This window comes from Panthera pardus, unplaced genomic scaffold, assembly GCF_024362965.1.
Source record: "Panthera pardus isolate Hobbes unplaced genomic scaffold, ASM2436296v1 HiC_scaffold_12, whole genome shotgun sequence".
Classification (NCBI taxonomy): Eukaryota; Metazoa; Chordata; class Mammalia; order Carnivora; family Felidae; genus Panthera; species Panthera pardus.
In genome coordinates, this window is record NW_026526677.1 from 76,552,710 (window position 1) to 76,574,130 (window position 21,421).

Below are 21,421 nucleotides of genomic sequence, written 5' to 3' on the forward strand. Positions count from 1 at the left end.
AATTTAACTGCAGGTCAGGTCGACTTCTGGCCCATCACTCAGGCCAGCACTAATGAGGTGCTTTAAAATAAAAGCCTGCGTGGGGTGGGCTGGCCCTGTGTCCAGAGGCGTCCTGGCAAAGACCAGACGTGCCTTTGGACCAATCTCAGTCATGGGGATAGTCCTCTTGCGTTCTTTGGAGAGCGTGGGGCTCTCAGGGGCATAAAGTAACCATGTCCTCCATGGGGCTGCTTTCTTTGCATCCTCCAAAATAGGCGGGTAAACACAGCATTGTCATTTTTCGAACATTCAGTTCTCAAGACGTACTTTTCCAGGGAAGGCAAGGAGCATGTGAAAGGACCTGGCTTGTAGGTGCAGCACTTGGTGGTTTTGCATAGAGTGGGGGGAGAGCACCGTGGGGGCTCCGGGCACACAGCCCCACACCCGCTTCACCCACTTACCCCTTCCCATCAGCACCCTGGCTCTGAGACTTGCGTCTGAATCCCGGGGCCCATCATTCTGCTTTTCTCCACTAGGGGCCGGGTTCTGTGGCCTCACCTACATACGCTGGTGCTGAGTGTGGGTATTGGTAATGCTTTCATTTTAGAAAGAGCCAGCCTGGCCCGGCCCCTCTGCAGGGCAGGCTGCTGATGTCCCCTTCTGTTTGGCAGAGAACCCTCCTGGCCACGGGAAGTCCCCCGACCACAAAGGCCGCGTCAGCAGCTTGCTCCACAAGCCCGAGTTCCCTGACGGAGAGATGATGGAAGTCCTCATCTAACACTGGCGTCCCTGCGGAATTCTGTAGTGGGACCTTGACGAATGAGGAACGTGGCCGAGAGGGAGGAGACAGATCAAGAAAGTTGTGGATGGGAAACCAGGAATGATTTGAACTGATAAAGATTTTAAATTTAGTGAGGACACTTTTTATAAATGTTAAAAAAAAAAATTCAGAAGACCTACGTGAAGACACTCGTATGGATTTGTATTGCCTATGGTGGAAGAGAGAAGACACGTGTAGGTCTGGAAACAAGGAAGTCACAGGAAGTGGGATTTTCATTGTATAGAAAATGTATCTCTGGGGGGGGGGGTCTGTGTTCACCTGCTCTTTGGTTATAAACATATAAACCTGAACGTGGATCTTCCTTGAAACAGCCCCATTCTCCTTGCCTCTTAGCATGTTTGTTTTTATTAAGAAGAACCTCCTAGAAGTCTCAGAGAGCCCATCTCGGCATAATGTAACGTCACCTGCGCCATCCAGGGTGTCCTGTGAATGTGTGCGGGTGTGGCAGTGAGAAGTGTCCTTGGGTGAAGGGAATTAAGAAGGCGGTTCTCACCTAACTATCTGCTTGGTTTGGGTTTTCAGGAGATTCTGGGGCTTCTTAGCTTTTCTGGATTCTGTTTTGTAAAACTAGAAAACAGGATGGGAGCATTATGATTTTGGTGCTCAAACTCCCCTAACTGCTCTGAGTTCATCTCTTCCTCCGCTTCATTCTCTTTCACTTTACTCTGCTTTTCATTCACTTTTTTTTTCTTGTTAGTAAGACACAGCAGAATTCCTTAGGTCTGGGATTTACGAGAGCAGCGTCATGATCTCTGTTTAATAGTGACCAGTGGGACAGAGTCGTATGCTGGCTGCCTGGCTGCTTTCTCCACTCTGGAGTCTTTGGGCTGCAGCCCTTAATCTCACTGTGACTGTGAACTAGGTAAGTTTTGATGAGGCGCAAGATCCCATGGTCCTTGTGACAAATCGCATTCAGCTCGAGGCCCTGGCTTTTCTCTCTCACATCAGCTCCCTTGCATAGACCTTGCCGTCTCCACCCCGTTGCTCTGTTGGGCTAAGACTTTTCAGGACTGCCCTCCAGGAAATGGAGGACTCTTGACTTGGTGGCATCCAGAGTCTCACCAGGCAGCTTGTCCCACTTTCTAGAATTTGTGGCTCGTGCACATACTCCCCATCGTCTCCACCCTCTCGCACCCTTCTGGTCGCTGTTGACGAGCACGTAGATTTCCGTGGTGACACGTCAGTGAAAACATGGAAGACGTTCTCTGTCGTGAGCTTGCTTTGTAACCAAACCGGCCGGTATATCTACAGTGCGGTCACGTTTTTCGAGGCTTCCTTCTGGGACAAGTTGACCAAAGTAAGACGGAAGCACCATGTTGAAGAGCCGGGAGTAGGCAAGGTGGTGAGCCTCTGACCCCTGTGTGTGGTGGCACGCCTAAGAGGTGCTGGGCAGGAAAGACGAGAAGCTGATCAGGCTGTCAGATGCTCTTGCGGGGTCCTGATATTTTTCTCCCTCCAGATCAGCTGGATCCTTGTATCCCAGGTCCTTCCCCTTGTGCTCGCTTCAGGGAAGGAAGAAAAAGGGCATGGGTCTGAGGCTTTCTCAAGTCCCACCTGAACGGAGCCCTGAAGACCACACTCCTCAGGGAGTTTTGCTTGGCTGGCTTATTTTAGAGCTGGTCTTTCAAGTGCAAGGTGGGTGGTGTCGTAGCCTCCCCAGATTGAAATGGCGGAAGGAGGACCCGGGTGCAGACTGGAGAGGGGGAGGGAGGAAATCTGTGGCCTCGGCCAGAGGGGGCGTAGTGAGTGTGACATTGCAGCACTGACTCTTCCTGAGCTCTGCTCTGTGCTGGGCTCTGGGCGCTGGGTGCTTCCTGCCTCTTGCCTCCTCCTCCTCCTCCTCCTCCTCGAGTCCCGTCTGCCCTGGGAAGCCAGAGCGGTTCTGGGGGCCGAGCAGCCTGCCTAATGCCCCGGGCTTGTGCAAGTGTGGATGCGGGCGGGGATGGGGCACAGGAGGCACTGTCCCAATCTTTGCTCCCCATCACTTTTTACCGGTGGTGAAGCTTAGGTGATGGCAGCTGTTTCTCTTAAGGATATTTTGAGCCCCGATGAATGTTGGGAACGGACTGGGCATGAAAGAGTCTGGAGATAAGAAGGCGAGTCTTCTCTGCCAGCCTCCACTACCCACACCTGGGCCACCCCAAACTTGGGCTGTCTCCCCTAGACATGGGTAAAAGTGAGAGCCACAGCCTCAGTCTCCCCAAGCCCCATCTTTCTGTTGCAACACACCCTTTGGCACCTGCGGGCACCAGTCTCGCTTGCCAAGATCCAGAGTGTTAATTGTCTAATACAAACGCAAACAACATCACTGGTTTTTTTTCAGCGTGCTGTGGTCTCCGTCAGTCTTATTTCTTCCAACTCGCTAAGACTCCTCCGTAAGAAAAGGAATCTCTAGCTTTCAGATGTGGGGCTTTTTTCTTTTCTGGGAGATTTCCTGCCCCATCAGGGCCCCCTGATGCTGGCTTTTTATGTTTGCAGCTTTCTCGAAGCCTTGCTTGCACATAGGAGAAAGGGATTGCAAATACTGAGCCCCTGCTCTGCGTTCTGCAGTTTACCATCCTTTATCTCGTTTGATTTTCAGAAAAATAATGCCAGCTCTGTTTTTTAGTGCTGACTATATGCAGGCAGGGTGGTAAGTACCTTTGAACGAGTCTCTGAGCCACCCGGAGAGCCAAGGCTAGTTTCTCCTTATTTCACAGAGGAGGAAACCAGGGCTCGGGGAGGTTCAGTCCCTCCCCAAAGCCTCACAGTAGTGGCATCTGAACCAAAGGCCTGAGAGAGGAGCTGTGCTCCATCACAGGCTGGACTGGGAGTTTTGCTTGGCTGGGTGGTAGCCATCTTTCATGTCGCGCCTTGGCCTGCTCTGCCTCGTCTGTGATGTGCGCGTGCACACACACACACACGCACACACGCACCGCTACACCTGCCACACCTCTTGGGAGCTAAGAAATAGGACTAGAAGCTCAGAACTCCTAGAATTGCCCATAAACACGAGGTACAGAGGGAAGCCCTCATGTTCTATCCCATGCAAGTTTACAAAATCCATCTAAAAACGCTTGGCACGTTGTCCAGAGGCCTGGACTTCCCAGTGGTGTCTGATTATGGAACTCACGAGTCCTGTCCCGGGGGAGGGTAAAGGCTTTGGCTTTGTGTGAAGACATGCCAGAGTAATTCTGCTTCCTCCTGGAATGGGTTGTCTAGCAGTTTCTGCGTGCTGACCAGGGTATCATATGGAAGAGGTGTTGTTGGGAATCCAGCAACTCATTTCAGAGCAAGTGCATTAGTATTTTCTTCCCTTGGCTTTTCTTCTGCCTCCCAGAGATTGGTTGCCAGTGACTGTTGAATTTGGCCCGTTCCAGCCAGACCTGCAGGACAAGGCCGCCGGGTCTCACGCAGGGCTTTGGTCAGAGGGCAGAGAGCAGTGGGGCCGTGCTCTCTTCAGTCCTGCAGGGTAGCTCTTGGGAACGCATCGAGCACTTGACTGCACAGGGCTCGGGTCAGATACCGAAAAAAGGCGTGTTTTCCAAAACCAAAGTCCTGCTCCAGTCTGCACTTGGAGTCGGGGGAGCATGCTTCTGTGTGCTGCTGCAAATGAACTTGTACTCCTGAGCGAAGGAGTTCCGTGGCCGTGGTAAGTGGGAACCTGCAGATATTCCTAAATGGTAAAGCCATCGCCGAGCCAGAGAGTATCCAGCCCACAGTTGGCTTCCTCAAGCCGGAGGCAGCCATGGTAGATGCTTTATAAATATTGCCTTTCTTTTCTTCTTTCTTGCTAATTAATCGATGTGTTTAAAATGTCTTTATTCAATGTGAGGTTCGTTTCATCAGCTTGCCTCTGATGCGTGGCTCCATAGGAGATGGGTGGAGTAATTAAGAAGCTTCCAGAAGCTGACCAACTGGGAGCATGTAAAGGTCAGCATTTCAGTAAACGGATTTCTTCTGGAACTAATGAGCAACTTTCGCTCTTCCTTTTAAGTAGTATATCCTTTTCTTGCTTAGTAATTTAATGATATACAAAGACCTGTGTATATGTCAGTGCGAACATATGAGGGATGAGTACAAGGTTGTGCGTCGGGTTTCCTTTCTTCAAATCCTGAAGATCCAAATGTTTCATGTCACCCGTTCCTCAAACGGTGACCCTGGGGGGGCCTGTACCGATCACCGCCCCGCTGCTCGAGTGGAAACAGTTTGCGAACGCCTCTGTTAGAGCGGCCTTTGGGGCCTAGCACGTTTCTTTAATTATCCTTCCAGAGGAGAAATCTTCATCCTTTGAGGATGGATTTAAGTGTGGAAATAATCCCAGTTGAATAAATAAAGATGGGTGATTAAGGCCACAGCATTTAAAAAGGAAATCCCAAAAATGTTCCTTGGAATGAGTCTTTGGACTCCTAGCGCCTCTCCAAGTGGCCTCTTCTGAGGAGGACGGTAGTCATCAGTACGTGTAACCTCTGGTGGGTTTGCTTTTAAAAATCTTTTCTCTTGCCATGCCTTGTTATGCGTTCACATCTTTGCATACACGCAGACGGCAGTGCATATTCCTTAGTGCTCTGTAAAGCCCGTGTATACTTAAGTGCATGTTATTGTCGTGTTAAGCAATGACTGGGGTGTTTCTTTGTCATAAAACTTTGCTTCCTCACAGAATTAAACTCCTGCTCTCAATATAAGGAGGTACATACACAGCATTTTCTTGTATCAGCTCCCAAACTGTTGCTGCCCCAAATTACATGTGATTTTTGCCTAGGATTCTGTTTGCATCTAGACACCTGCAAGTATTTATTACTAACCAGAATGTGAGCACATTTATCCACAGTGGTTTTCTTTGGATTAAGGTGTTTTCCCCTTTGGTGGAGGGACAGTGGGGCCCCCTCCTCAAGGGGGCACTGGCAGGATCTGTGTGAAATTCTGTGAAACGAGGGCAGGCACGCGCACCGAACTTAGCCAAAACTCGGACGGCCCTAGGGCCGCCACCCTCTCCGCCAGCCACGTACGTGGTTGCTGTGCTTGGTGGCAGAGTGCTCTGTTCCCTCCAGCGGACTCTAGCGTGACATCTTGGCACCTCACTGGTCTATATTGAAGGGGGGGGACGGTACGCAGAGCTGCCCAGCCAGGGGGGTCTGTGTATGGGGGTGGGGGGGGAAATCCAAGAACGCAGTGTGTCCCCCACAGCAAACGTTGACACTGTTGGTCAGCCAAAGATTTTCCTCTTCTTTGCTGCTTAAACTTGTGCCTTAATATTGTATATAATAAAGGGATAAAATGGCTCTTCTTTCCCTGGCGCTTGCTCTTTTCTTTCCCAAAAGACTCATGTACTTGTTGACTTTAATGTCATTTCTCTGCTCGGAGGCAGCGTCACCTGCTGTTTTGCTTCCAGAGGCATCCAGTGCCCCCCCTCGTGGGCCTTGTGCCTCCACAGACACCCGCTCTTGACTCTGAGAAGGAAATGAGTCATCCAGACCACTGGAGCTTGCCGTCCGCCCACTCCCAGCTCCTCCAGACAAACCAGGAAAGGGGAAATGCAGGGAGGCTGGGCCCGGGGAGGCAGTGTGACTTTGATCACATCTGAGTGTCCTCCCCTGGGGATCCTGGGTTCCGAGTCTGTCGGCGACCACGGTCACTCGGAAAATTAACCCAGACGGCTAAGTCTGGGATGGAGTCGGATGCGTCTTTGCACCTCACGACGGATCTGCCTTGTTTGGGTCTTGGGGTCACAGGAAACGCAAGGGGTCATATGGTGACCTGGTGCCATCCAGGTGGGAGTCAGAGCGGCTAAGGCAGGAGAACTGAGTAAGTGCTGTGAGAGTCCCCACAAGAAGCCCCCTCCCAAGGAGACAATGACTCTGGGGACGCTGATCCAGAGGACCTCTCCTCTGCTTGTCCTCTGGTCATGCCTCTGCTGGGGAGCCTCTCTCCTCACCCACCCTGGGCCCTCGCATGGGAGGAACTTCCTGGAAGTGAGCTCAGGGAGGGCAAGGGACGCGCCTCTAGTTCCCCAGTAATGGCTGGTATGACTGAACGTGCATCACCTCCTCGGTCCCCACAACAGCCTGATTATCCCCACTTGAAAGACGAGGAAACAGACTGAACCTTGAACAAGTAACGTGCAGAAGATGGCAGAGCGGGACTTGAACCCAGGTCCGCCTGACACAGAGTCCGTGCGCTTGCAGTAAAAGGGGGAGGGGGGTAGGTGAGGGGAGGCGGGAGGGCTCACACACACCCCCACCGGCTTGGGGTCTTCCCTGCCCTTCAGAGGGGTTCCCTGCAGGGCCCCCAGATCTCTGCACACACGAGAATAGAAACCGTGTAGCCAAGAGGATAAACTTCGCAGCTCTGCAGCCCCCGTGTGCCTGGGAGGACAGCCTGACGACTGCACCTGATTTGGGGCTCAGATTAAGGACCCTTCGAAGCCCGCATCCACCTCTGCCATCTCCCCGCCCTGACCAAGTGCCGGCAGCTCACGCGAGGCCCCCCGAAGCTCTGGCCTTTCTCGGCCGCTTGTACACCGCAGGAGAGACCCCTCCACCCGCCAGTTCTATGTGGCTGCCCCACGCACCGTGGTACCCTGAAGGAACGTCGCCCCTGTCCCGAGATCCCGGGCTGGGGCCTCCACACACGGGTGGCAGGGGAACAGTGCCTTTTAGATCGCCCAGGCTCATCACAATCAGGAGTTGGCCCCCAATGAGAAATGAATCAGGAACCCTGAAATTCCTTTCTTAAAAAAAGAGTCTGTAATGATGAAATAAAGGGAGCTTTCTATCATTAAACAGTGCTGCTGTTTTGTTGTTTCTGTCACCGTTTTATCAAGCTTAACCGTGTGTTCCCGCCAGGCAGATGTCCGATACCGTGCCCAGGTGAGGCTGAGCTCTCTTGACCCTCCAACCTCTTCCCTTCTCTGCCCAGGAGAGGCCCTTCCTGTCTGGTGTGGATTCTGGTCAAAGGGTGCCCCCTCCCAAGGCCCTGATGCCTGTACAGAGAATGTAGCTTTCACAGACAACGGCATCAAGTAATTTGGAGAAACATGATGTGAATCCTACTCCTATGGTTGGAAAATAAGAATACGTGACTTTACACCTTGATTGGCTTCACCCCTCTTTGTGAGGGAGAGAAAACCTCATGTTTATTGAGTTGGCTTTTGAATATCACTTAGCCTTAACAGCCCCCAAGGTGGGTGTTCCCATACATCGTGACCGGAGTTTCAGACGAGGACGTGGGCTCACCAGAAGCACAGCGCGTGCTTCTTCCCTAGCATCCGGCCCAGGCCCGCTCGTTTCTACACCCCCATTCTTCATGTACTGTCTTGTGGCCTTGGACTTTCGTGGCTTTTTATTTTTAACGTCTGTTTGCTTGTTTTTGTTTCCAATGGCTCTAAACAGAATCGGTAGGCACATGGCTAACTGAAAGAAACATTTTGGGGGCGTCCGGGTGGCTCAGTTGGTTAAGTATCCTATTCTTGATTTTGGCTCAGGTCATGATCCCAGGGTTGTGGGATCAAGACCCATGTTGGGCTCTGCACTGACAGCATGGAGTCTGCTTGGGATTCTCTCTCTCTCTCTCTCTCTCTCTCTCTCACAAAATAAATAAACATTAAATAAAAAGGGGGGGGAAAGCATTTTTGAGGCTCTTTCTGGAAATGTGGTATCTCCGGCGGAAGGCCCGAACCGGACGGAGAGGCTGGATCAAAGCCTCGGGTCTGTTTGTAAGAGACAGACTTAAATCAGAGCGATCTGACTCTGTTAGCACAGGGTGCACCTGGTGGGCACTAAGGGGGGAGAACGGACCCTGCAGCAGATGCTGTCGCAGGGCCTGCTCCTGGGTTGGGGGTCCCATTCTTGTTTTTTCTCAGCCATGTCCTAAGACCTCAGAATTTGCAGTCCAGAGATGCCGAGCCTTTGTTTTTTGGTCATAGGAAATCCTTGATTGTACTGAATGACTTCTATGTGTTGTGTGGGTTTCCCAGTCACCCGAAACGTGGCCTAGGCCCAAACCTGGTGCCTTCCCTGCCACATTCACTGTCCTGCTTGTGGCCGCACAAGGGTGGGCTCCTCCCAAACCCTCCCTCTTGGCTGGCCAGCCATTCACCTGTCCTGCCCACTTGCCTTCCCATCTTGTTTCCTCTCAGTTCAAGACCTCATGTCTCAAGGGTGCCTGGGTGGCTCCGTCTGAGCATCTGACTCTTGATTTTGGCTCAGGTCATGATCACACAGTTCATGTTTTTGAGCCCCGTGTCAGGCTCTGCACTGATGGTGTGGAGCCTGCTTGGGATTCTCTCTCTCCCTCGCTCTCTGCCCCTCCCCCGCTCTCTCTCAAAAAAAATAAATAAGGATTTAAAAAAAAGACCTCATCTCACTCAGACAGTTGCAGTCACCTCCCGCCTCCCATCTCATCCACTCCATCCTTGACACGGACACAGAGAAATGAGAGTAATGACTGACATTGACTTATCATCATCGTGCATCCAACACTCCTGTCACCCTTGCCTGTATTAGGGACATTGAATTCTTACAATCACTCTGAGGCTGGCTCTATTAGTCCCTCCCCATGTTACTGTGGGAGAACCCAAGAGGCAGGAAAGTTCAGTCTCATGCCCAAAACTCTAGAGTTTGTGAGCGGCCGGGCTGGGATCCAAACCCAGGCAGACTGGCTCCAGAGACTCTGGGCCGCACCGTTCCCTTCAAGCTTTCTAAAGCTTGTCTGATCACATCACCCCCTTGAGGGAAACAACAAAATTCTGAGTTCTCTGTGGCCTTCAGGATAAAGCTGAAACTGCTAATAAGGCGTCCATGCCCTACACAATGACCTTGGCCCGTTCCCCGGGCTGGTTCCTCTGCTTCCCTTCCCACCCTGCCCTCAAGTCACTCTGGAATCACCACCGAGGCCCACATCTGCTCTCTGCATCTCCATTTTGGCCCCTGCTCACAAGGTCCTTTGGCTTGGAGTTCCTTCTCGTCTGTCCAAGTCTTATTCATTCTTTCAGGTGGGGCTCAGATGCTGTGTTCCCTCGGGGAGGTGTTCCAGATCACCAGGGTCACAACTAATTGCCCCCTTCCATTCTGAGCTGAGTCATCTTAACAAAGTTGCTTATGTCCTCAAAACGTCTCATTTGTAAGATGATTTGGAGCGGGTACCGTGTCTATTTCTTCACTAATGGGAATCGGGGACCTCGTGCATGTCCTGACACAGAGTGGGTGCTGGAATATTTGCTGACTGAATGAGTCAACCCTAAGGATTGAATGAGAGAAGAGTTGTAATGTGCCTGCACACCAGAGGCCCTCCATGCGCGACAGCCCTGAGCATTGTGGCATCCTCCGGCATGGATGTCTGTCCGCTCCTCTGTCTGGGGTCCGGAGTAGCTGCTCATTAAAATTTGTGCTGAATGTGAATTACCCCAAGCCTCTGATCAGTGAATGTTTTCAGGGAAACTGGAAGAGGAACCTAAAGTAAAAATCTTTCTTAAAAATTATGCAGGTAGGGGCACCTGGGTGGCTCAGTCGGTTGAGCGTTGGACTTCGGCTCAGGTCATGATCTCATGGTTCGTGGGCTCGAGCCCCGCGTCGGGCTCTGTGCTGACAGCTCAGAGCCTGGAGCCTGCTTCGGATTCTGTGTCTCCCTCTCTTTCTGCTCCTCCCCCACTCATGCTCTGTCTCTCTCTCAAAAATAAATAAACATTTAAAAAATTAAAAAAAATAAAATTATGCAAGTAATGCACATTTGTTATATAAACAAATGATACACAAGTGTGCAACAAAGAAGTCACTGTCTCCTCTAAACCCCTGTGAGTCACCATTGTTAACTGTTGTATACAACCATAGAGCTAGGCTCATAGCTCTGTATGAACGGATATTAATTTTAAAAATAAGATCATGCTATTTCATACAACTTCCTTCTTAAAATTTTTTTTAATGTTTTTTTTTTTATTTTTGAGGAGAGAGAGAGCGAGAGAGAGAGACATAGCAGGCTCCAGGCTCTGAGCTGTCAGCACAGAGCCCGATGCGGGGGCTCAAACCCATGAACCTCGAGATCGTGACCTGAGCCGAAGTCAGACGCTTAACCAACTGAGCCACCCAGGTGGCCCTCATCTAACTTGCTTTTCAAACTCAACCATAGATCATAGGCAGATTTCTCTACCAACTTATACTTTCTTCTTATCTTTGGTGGCTGCATAATGCTCCTTTGTGTGGAAGAGGGGGAGTTTACTGAAATCTGGAGCGTGCTCCTTCGCTGCTACCCAGCTTTTCCACGGCAATTCCCCCAGCAGTTAAAGGAGAGCTAGGGGCATGAGGACACTGGGGAGACGTTCAGTTTTTCTCCTAAGAGGCCGAAACTTGCAATACATGTCAGCCTTGACCAAGTGCCGTCTCTGATTCCTCCAGTGCCTCGTAGCTTTTCCACTTGCCTGTCCAAGCACAACTGGTGATTAATGTGATGACATTGGGATCCCAAGGACTTGACCGTGCCATGGCCCCAGCTGATGGCTCAGGCCCAGTCTGGCCTGGCCTGGCCTGTTTCTATCCAGAAAACCTCAGTCTCTGACGGAGGAGCTGATTTTCCATCCAATGTTCTACCTTCTGACCTAGAGAAGAACACATTTTCCTGGCATAATCAACTCAGAGCCAGCCCCAGTCTGACTGTGTTCAGTGACGTTGATGGCATCGGTCCCTTCCTTGTCCCTGGCACTTGCGTTTTGCAGACTGTCTTTCAGCCTTTTGCAAATATTTAGCTTTAGGATAGCCTGTAAACAGAACACCGATTCGTGATTCGCTTGTCAGTTTACAACGGAAAATTAATGATGTGCCCAGCACATTTCCGATCCTGGGCAGGGGTGGTGGGGAGGGAAGCCAGAGGGTGCGGATTGCTCTGGAGATCCCTGCCCTGAGGAGAACTGGCCACCTACTGTGTGCCAAGCATTTTACATCCATCAGGACAGCAAGTACAGGGAGATCAGGGCAAAGAAGCACATGACCCACGGTCCACACTTACCCACGTAAGTGCCAGAGCGGAGGCTGAGCCCAGGCTGGGGTGGTGAAAAGTCAAGATTTTCCCACGACATTATGCATCCCCCATGTTTGTCTGAGTGAGGTCAGAAGACACGTTTAGGAGATAATGTGCTCCTCGTCGGGGCATGTACGCCAAGATCCCTGGACATACCTGTTCAGATACCGCCACCCTCGGCATCCAGAGGGAATTCAGCTGACGGTGCCCAGTCACGCGTGGTGGTCCCCAGCCCCCAAGGGGCGAGCAGACCCAGGCACCGCCGGAGTTTGCATGCGGCGGGCTCGAAGTGGGGACACCTTTAGAGAGCCCAGACCCAATCTTTTCCCCCTCGTGTGAGCTCTAAGAGTGCCACCACCACCAGCCGAGGCCATCTGCTGTCTTGTCCCACTGAGAGCGCCTGGGAGGGGTCCAGCAGGAGCCGGTGGTGGCCTCTGCCCTCCTTTCTCTCTCATCTACTTATCGTCTCCATCTGATTTTACTTGGAAGGGAAGTAGTCCGAGGCAGTAACTGTAAGTATCTTTACTAATTAAAACTTTACATAGGTAAAGTTTTGTTTAGAAAGTTGTTTTAATTAGATGTCAACAGTTGACATCCCGACAAACCCCCCTTTCCCATTTCTCCGCTCTGTTCCGTCCCTGTGGCTCCTCTCTGCGTTCGTGAACCCAGGCTCGGGCGCCTGCCACGGCTCGCCGGGCGCGCACTGCCGAGGTGGGGTGTCAGTAACGAACGGAAGTCATAAGCAGAAATGCAAAGCCAGCCACTTCTCCAGTCGTGTGTGCCTCTTGATCGAGACCAGCATAGTGCTCTGGGAGAGGCGGGGGGATGAAAGCCCACAGCGTTAGGGCTTCTGGAAATGAACAAATAAGAAACACCACCACTGGCATCTGTCTTCTGCACAGAGATGCCGGGCATTCAGTGAGTGACCAGGCAAATGCGAAATCTCTACGCAGTAACAATCCTTCCCCCTGGATGCAATGCCTTCCTTTGAGAGAGCCCAAGTAGGTCTTTTATGCTAGTAACACTGCCTAGGGACAGCTACCATGATTTGTTTCTACACAGCTGGGAGAAACCAGGCAGAAAATAGGGGCAATTTCCCAAGGTCATGGTGAAACGCCCGCAGAGCCAGGTTAGAGCTGGGCTCTCCTGCAGCCCTCTTAGCACAGTCCGGCCACCTGTGCTGATGCAGTGTGGGCGTCTTTTCAGAGCCCTGCACCCCTCCCTGCCCGGGTATCAGTAAACGGAGAGGCGATGGGCTTGGCGTGGGTCAGTCAGGCGCTCACCTAAGCAGAGCTTCGTGTCTGACCTGATGTCTAAAGAGCCAAGAGATTTCACAAAGACATCCCTCCAGACTCGGGAGCTGGAATTGCTCCCTGTGGCAGAGCCAGGAGGGCGGGAGCCAGTATTGTGAGATCACAGTGGGAAATGCTTGGGGATCCTTCTGCCGGCCTCCAAACCCGTGACCTCACAGCAGGGTTGAGATGAGAACGGCCACAGCCACGAGACAGCAGATCGAAATAGGCAAGGGGGCCTTTCCCCAGGGATGACGGAGCTGATGGTAACCGCGGCTCCCTGCTGCATTTGAGAGTCCAGGGCTGGAGAGACTGGAGGGACGCCGCCCATCGGTCTGCTGGAGGCCACACACAGCAGCTGGTTCCTCAGGTCTCTCAGTGTGTGAAGAGCGTACACGAACGGATGTACATCACAAGTAACTCCTGACGTGAATAACTGCAAATAACATCCCACATAACGTCATCAGCACCACAAGTAACTGATGTAAATAACTCACACCGAACAACACGCTTACCCGTGACACACACACATCACCTCAACGTCCTCTTAGCGCGTTAAACGAAGGATGCGAGGGGGCACCCGGGTGGCTCAGTCAACTGACATCAGCTCCGGTGGTGATCTCATGGTTCATGGGTTCGAGCCCCACATTGGGCTCTGTCCTGACAGCACTGAGCCTGCTTTGGATTCTGTGTCTCCCTCTCTCTCTACCGCACGCCCGCTGGTTCCCTCTCTCTCTCTCAAAAATAAACATTAAAAAAAAATAAACGAAGGGCTTAAAAATGAATAAGACACTGTACCTGCCATGGCCACCTCCAGCCCATAGTCGGGGTGAAAAGACCAAGAAGGGACCACAATACAGTGTCAAACTCCTGGGTTGTACAGGCTATTCTTTGGTCTAAAGGAGAGGGAAATAGAAAAGCAGGTGACCTGTGAACTGACCTTGGATGGATGAGAAAGGGAGACAGGCCTGAGGCCGGGGGGCAGAGGCAACAGCAGGCACAGAGGCCAGGCACGCTCAGGACACAACGCCTGTGCTCCGCAGCGGCAGGCGGGCGTGAGGCTGGGTGGCCCTCTGGGTCCCCCGGCTGCTGTGCCAAAGAATCTGGCCTTTGCCTGTGGCCGTAGGGTGTTGGGGGCCGGCGAAAGTGTATTTTAAGCAGGAACGGGATCCAGCCAGTGCTATTTTATGGAAAGATGATGAGGTCTGCAGAGTTCTGAGCATTAGCAAGGGGCATAACGGCGTTGGGTGTTGTAGTCCCCATGGCCACACGACAATCACCCCCCGAACTTAGCCGCACAACCGCTTCTTGTGCTCAGAACTGCAATTTGGGCAGGGCTTGGGGTAGTTCCTCCCCGCTTGGCTCAGGTGGAACTCAACGGCGGGGCGACAGCAGTGGGGAGTCCTGGGGCGTCTCCCTTTTGGTGGTCTCCCCACAGGGTCTCTCCAGCGAGGCGGCTTCAGGGTGGCTGCATTTCTGACATGGCCCAGGGTGTCAAAGGCTTACGTGGAGGCAGATGATGGGATTGCCTCTTAGGACCTGGCCTCAGGAGCCACAGCGCCTCTTCTGTTCATCCAGGCAGCGACAGGGACCGGCCAGGGTTCAGGTGGGAGGGGGCAGGGCAGGGTAGCTTGAAACTCCTCAAGTGGAACCGGCAGCTTTCTCGAAGAACATGGGGGATCAGAAATCTTGCTGTTGCTCTGACCACCCTGGAACATAAAATTCCCCACTGCTACATGCCAGGCCCAGGAGCCAAAGTTTTAAATACATTTTCTCATTTTATTCTCCCCTCTACCTAAGAGGTAGGGTTTTTTTTCCCTTAAGTTTATGTATCTATTTTGAGAGAGAGAGAGGCAGAGAGAGGAAGGGAGGAAGCGAATCCCCACAGATCCCCACACAGGGCTTGATCGCATGAACCGCAGGATCGTGACCTGAGCCAAAATCAAGAGTTGGACGCTTAACTACTGAGCCACTCAGGCGCCCCAAGAGGGAGGTATTAATCCTGTCTTCTTTACACCCAGGAAATCCCAGGAGGGCTTGGAGACGTTAAGTGGTCTGCCTAAAGCCATACACCAAGCAGCAATGGGGTTGGATTCCGGGTGCAATGCCGATGCCCCCCGGGCGTCTTTCCCTCTCCCTGCTGCCACCTCTGCCGAGGGAAGGAAACCATGGACGCAGGCTAGTTCAAAGGTCATTATTCTGCCCCAGAATGTTATCACCACTAAAAAGGGAGGGCGATTTATGAGCTGAAGAGGAGGCTGAACCAACAGATCTTAAAGGCCAGATCTTGAAGATGAACAGTTCTTGAAGATCTTGAAGACCTTGTATCTGCATCACAGGTGACAGGTGACCAGCGTTTCCTGTGGTAGTCGCCACAAATACCCAGGAGTCAGAGCTATCAGCTGGCACTTGCCGAGTGCCAGGCTCTGGGAGATGCACTTCACGTGCCCTAAGTTAATTTCACAATAACCTTGTGAGACAGGTATTATTATTAATTGAATAAGGAATTCTAGGAGTTGAATAGCATCGCAGAGGGGACCTCACCCCGTGGACCCCACTTTCCTGCCTTTTTCCCCATCCACCATGATAACAGGAACTGATGAATTGATGCTCCCCCCCCACCCCCCCCCCCCCACCCCTGCTCTCATGGGGCAGCACCGGCCACGGGGCGGTTAGGAAAGCCCCCTCGGACAGGCTGGGCTGGAACCCAGCCCCACGACTCACTAGCTGTGTGGACTTGAGCCAGTCACTTAACCTTTCGGTGCCTCAGTGTCCTCCTCTGTAACATGAGGTTCTCAGCAGGAGTGTAAGACAAGCCTGGGCGGTCTCCGTGCACACCGTGGCGCAGAAGAAGCACCTGACGGCTGCAGCCACTGTTACTTGCCAGGAGGCTGGTGCCAGTGGCTCCGTGGCCTTGACTTGTGCACCGGGAGATCTCACACTCTGGGGTCTGCATCGTTTTCTGCCCAGGGACAAGAGCGGCTTGTTTATACTTGCCTTGTGGGGGTGGGGGCGGGTTACTCGGCCCAGCCACTTGCAGGGGATAAACGAACGATGAAATGGGGAGTGGGGTGAGGGGCAGACAGAAAAGTGTGCAGACACAGTGCAGCTTCATGGACACTGGCCCCAAACCCAGGGATGCCACCGATGGCCTGAGTCGGAGCCCACGTGGCTGCGTCCCAGTGATGCCGAGCGGGGCTCTGGATGTAGGTCTGGGCACTTTGGGTTGGAAAAGGAGCTGCAAACGAGGAAGAAGGAGCCACCGGCAGTGGTCAGCATCTTTACCACCTGCCCGGCCAACCCCACTTCTGCTTCAAAAGGAAGCTCATGTGGTTGTACACAGGGAGGCACCTGAGAGGAGGGACCTGCCTTTGACTTCAAATTAGGCCTTTTTTTTTCTTTTTACCAGCTGAGCCCCTGTGCAGAGTCTCTCATCACCCGGGAGAAGTGCCCCGCATGAGGTATCATCCTGCTGCTGCTGAAGTTCCATGGAGAAGCTTCTCCTCCGATCACAGGGCAAGTGACTGCAAGGAATCAGCCCTGAGGCCAGGGTGAAGGGATGCCTGGAGCTCCCCAGAGGGCTTGGCAGGCTTCATAGAAGCTTCCATGGGTACTTTCGGAAGAGTGAGCAGGGAGCCGAGACCCCAGAGCTTGGAAGCGTGGCCCTTCCCTTTGGTTTACACACGGTGGGGGGCCTCCGCTGTTCCTGGAGTGCCCAGGACCCCCTCTTCTGGGGACTCTAGCCCCGTGGCCTGGTGGGGCTGGCATGCTCAGGCCATACCTGCTTCTGCGGCCACTGACCCAGGCGAAGTTCCTGCTCACCTCAGATGACACAGGCATCGGGGCGGGGCCGTTCAGTTACCAAGTCCTCCGTGACATTCTTCACCCCCTCCGCACCCCTTCCCTGGAGGTGGAGCTAGGCTCCGGAGGGCAGGTGCCCAGCGTCACGGAGAAGGGCTGAGAGAGGGTGGAGAGGACCAGCCCCTGGGAACACCCCAGCTGAGTTCCTGCCCATGGTCCCCCACCCAGGGGCACTGCTGTTCTTCTGGTGTTTTGGTGATTCGGTTCTGTGAAGTAAAACGTGCCTCCCCCTGCCCGAGCTGGCTGGCTGGTCTGGTCCCCAGGATGAGCCATCACTCCAAGCCCTGAGTGATGTTCACATGAGAGGGTTTTTGGACCAGCTGCAGCAGCCCTCCTCCCACGCCCCGCAGTGAGGATCCTTAGAGATCATGGCCTCACCCCTCAGCCTTCCGTAGAACCTTCCTTCCAAACACTTCGAAGCCAGACTCTTGGGTGTCCTCACTGTGGACCACCCCTCCCCCACCCTCCCCGGGTTAAGACCCGCTGAGTGTGAGAATCCCCCTCCCTTCTTCCTATATTATCAACTCCGCAGACTATCTTGGAGCTAAATTCACTTTTTGCTCCTTTCCTTTCCCTTTTGAAAAACAAAAATCAACATTAAAGTCTACATACAGGTAGGCCTGGCTTTAAACCGCAGACTTCCAGGGCACCTGGGTGGCTCAGTCAGTTAAACATCTGACTTTGGCTCAGGTTATGATCTCACGGTTCTCGGGTTCGAGCCCCGCATTGGGTTCTGTGCTGACAGCTCAGAGCCTGGAGGCTGCTTCGGATTCTGGGTCTCCCTCTCTCTCTCTGCCCCTCCCCCCTTGTGCTCTGTCTTTCTCTGCCTCTCAAAAATAAATAAACGTTAAAAAAATTAAAAATAAATAAACCGCAGCCTTCCTGATGGGGGCCGTGTCCCTCTCGGGAGCACCATGACAAGGGCAGATCCCTTACTTCCCACCGTGCGTTTCAAGTGGGAGTTTTACAGAACCTGTGTTTACGCACAGCTTTCAAAGAGCAGGTCAACTTCATGTTCTGAAAATCCGGGTCAATCCCTTTTCTCACATCCTTGGAACTTCACCAGCATTGATCAGAAGAACCTGAATGTGGGTTTTTTTTGTCTTTCTGACGTTTGCTGGTCAGCTTGTTTTTTTATCTTTCATCTTTCCCACAAGGGTTCCAGGCGGTTCGCAGCAAAGCACACACACACAGAATGGCTAATAAAAGAAAAACAGGAGACCCTTGATAGTTGTGATTTCAAATCCCTACCTTCATCTTAAAAAAAAAAAAAATTAATGTTTATTTTTGACAGAGAGAGAGAGCATGAGTGGGGGAGGGGCAGAGAGAGAGGGAGACCCAGAATCCGAAGAAGGCTCCAGGCTCTGAGCCGTCAGCACAGAGCCCGCTGTGGGGCTTGAACTCATAAACCATGAGATCACGACCTGAGCCGAAGTCGGACGCTCAACCGACTGAGCCACCTAGGCGCCCCTCCCTACCTTCATCTTTAATGATGCTGAAGATTCGTGACATGGGATAATTTTCAAACCCCTGGAAATTCAAGCCACTCAGCCTCAGCCCCATTCCTGGGTGCAGGAGAGGCTGACCACTGCATATCAATAAAGCATCCCTGCCTGCTGCCTCCCCGAGGCCAGGGGGAACCCACCTGCCTGCCTGCCTCCAAAAGCCCCATCCAAGGCTGTGTTGATGCCAAAGCGGACTTCTGTGGGGAGGGGCAGACGCGTTGATGAATTTCAATGTGTTCTTTTCCTCTTACGCTGCCCCTAATGTGTTTGAGAGTCAGACACAGCTTCAAAAATAAAAACAATATCTAAATGACACCGCCCCCCACCCCCCACCGCCCCTCCTTCCAACCCGAAGGCTCCCAAAGCCCTGGGAGATCTCCTTTGGAGATAATAAGCTAGCCTGATACTCTTTCGTGGGTCCTGGCAGAAGACGTGGCAGTCCTGGGTCAGTGACAAAGGACTTGGTTATTTGTGGCACGCAAAGCAGTGTGAGCATCATGTTGACATCAGTCTCCTCTGGTCCCAAGTCACACAGATCAATGTTGTCCTCGAAAGTGGGTTTGCGTCAAAGCTGAGGATCACTAACCTTGAGGAGGCTACTACTTTTATACAGAGCGGTAAGCATGCCTGTTCTCCATCGGGAGGGAGACATTACGTCATCCCTCTAGGGTGCTGGCTTGCTGCAAACACAATCTTGAAAAACTGGTCTGGGCAAAGAGCAGTCAGGACCTTGCATTCTTGGCATACTTAGTAGGACTGGGCAGGGGTGCTCAGCACCCAGGACAGCTCGTCTCTCTCAACGCCTTGCCTACTAAGAGTTGGGGGTGGGATGTCTGGATGGGCCTTGGTGGAATGAGGCTCGCTTTCACCAGCTGCCCAGTCTCCTCAGGCTGCGACCAGGACTGCAGAGGGGTCCTCAGCTCTAGGTCCGTGACTTCCACGCTCCCAGCCCCACTCTCTGGGTTTGCATCTCTGATTGCTGACCTGATATCCAATAGCAATGATGGCGGCTGAAATCTGCAGAGCCCTGACTGTGCCTGGCCCTATGTCAAGCCCTCTCTGCATGCTTTATTTCATTTCATACTCACAACAATCTTTGAAAACGTGCAACCCCTCCTTACCCACCATTTGCAGATGAAGAAACTGAGGCTCAGAGAAGCTAAGGAGCTTACTGCCTGCCAGACAGCTAGTAAGTGGTAGAGCCCAGATTTGGTCCACAGTCTGGTGTCAGAATCCATGTTCCTTATTACCCTACTGGTGCTTCTGTTCCTTTCTTGGTCAGTAGAGAATGGATTCTTTTCTTTCTATTATTATTATTATTATTACCAAATTCTTCTTCACCAAAGGGCATCTTCCTCTGACCTCCAGTCTCTATCCCTACCCAAAGTCCTAGCTGGGATTCAGAAGGTTCTCAGTCGACTTTGGAATTAGCCTGAGCAAAAGCGCATGAGGAGGCCAACTGAGCAGGGGCAGCCCTCAGGGTGATCTTCCAGACTTCAGAAACAGCCCATTGGCTCCACTTATAGACAGAGGAATGATTGAAGCCATGCTAGGACTTCTGAGGGCTCAAACGGTAACTTTGACAAATTAGGAAAAGGGTACCTTCACTCAAGACCCTTGATTGCTATTTTTTGGAAAACTATGATTATATATCTACACATCTAGGGAGACCCCTAAGTGCACGTCCCTTCTTACAATTGGATAATGCAAAACCTGTGCAACCATACTGCTCAGGCTGAGTCACACAGACCTGGGTCCACACTGATTCTGTCATTCACTCGCTGAATGATCTGGAGAAGGTCACTGGGCTCTCTGAAGCTCAGTTTCTGATAGAATGGAGGTGGTGGTGTTTCCCTGTCCAACTTGCTCACAGGTTTGAACAGGTAAATGGGAAAGAGCTATTGCTTAAGACCCAGGGGGAGGGGTTTTCTTCTTGAGATGAGATGGAAATACTGAAAATCAGTGGTGGGGAGGGGCTTGTCCCTGAAGGACATGCACCCCCTCCCTCCCTTTCCCCTGCCCAGCCATAAGTAGGATAATGGGAACCCTTTTAAGTCTGTGTGTTTTTCTCATCACGGTGGAGGAAGAGTTGGACGGGCGCCGGGACTTGTGTTCAGTTTCCTCTGCTCCTCCCTTTCCAGTGACCTGTCCTCCCGTGAATCCTACCCCAACCCACCCTGCATCCGTTCTCATCACCCTCCTAGCCCTTCCTTCTCTGAGTCAAGCTACTCTCAGAAAGTGATTGGTAAGCCTTACTGATTCTTTGGAAATTTGCCTCGAAATAACTAGGTCAAAACCTTGAAATTGATCAGTGCATTCGGACGTCAGGAAAAATTATTTTGGAAAGACATTCTGCCTGCATATGACATGGAAGTGTCACCAAGAAGTTGGCCACCTGTTCCGCCTTTGAAAAATAGGTAACTAGAGGAACTGACTGGGCGCCCTCTGGGCTTGCGGCTCTGACAGCGGCGCCCTCGCGTGGCAGACCGTGGCAATGACCACCATTCTCTCCCGGATCCTGACTTGGAAACCCTGCTAACCAATGAATGCTTGCTCCTGGCACCTGTCCAACCTCCAACCCTTTATACAGTCATAGCAACCAGGGAAGACATAACTGAGGCCTTGCTGTCATCTTCTGATGTCTGGAGGGCAAAATGGAGGTGACCATAGTAGCACCTCTCTCAGAGGCCCCGAGGTTCATCCAAGTCTCCATTTGTCACTCACTGTGAGTTTTCCATGGGTCTGTGGAGAGACCATATGCTGATGAGAAGGGAACCACCATTTATGGTGCACTATACATGAATTACTAATTGATTTAAACCGCTCAGTCCTCTGTGTAAGGTACAAAACCACCCCCCATTTACAGATGAGGAAATGAGGCAAGGCCAGAGTCACATGACCAGGAACTGGCCACCCTGGGATTTAATCAGGTGTAATGCTCTCTTCCATTACATTAT

At 52.2% G+C, this 21,421-nt stretch overlaps 1 protein-coding gene across 11 annotated transcripts in view; it reads left to right on the forward strand.

Moving 5' to 3' along the window:
- Positions 1–1,110, forward strand: part of AMOTL1 (angiomotin like 1) — a 153,860-nt gene extending 152,750 nt beyond the window's left edge. For all 11 annotated transcript variants that reach the window (XM_019450127.2, XM_019450129.2, XM_019450130.2 and 8 more), the window contains one exon: positions 651–1,110. In XM_019450127.2, coding sequence (XP_019305672.2) covers positions 651–757 — 107 coding nt within the window. In that variant the 3' untranslated portion in view covers positions 758–1,110. The remainder of the gene's footprint in view (positions 1–650) is intronic.
- Positions 1,111–21,421: the final 20,311 nt, after the last annotated feature.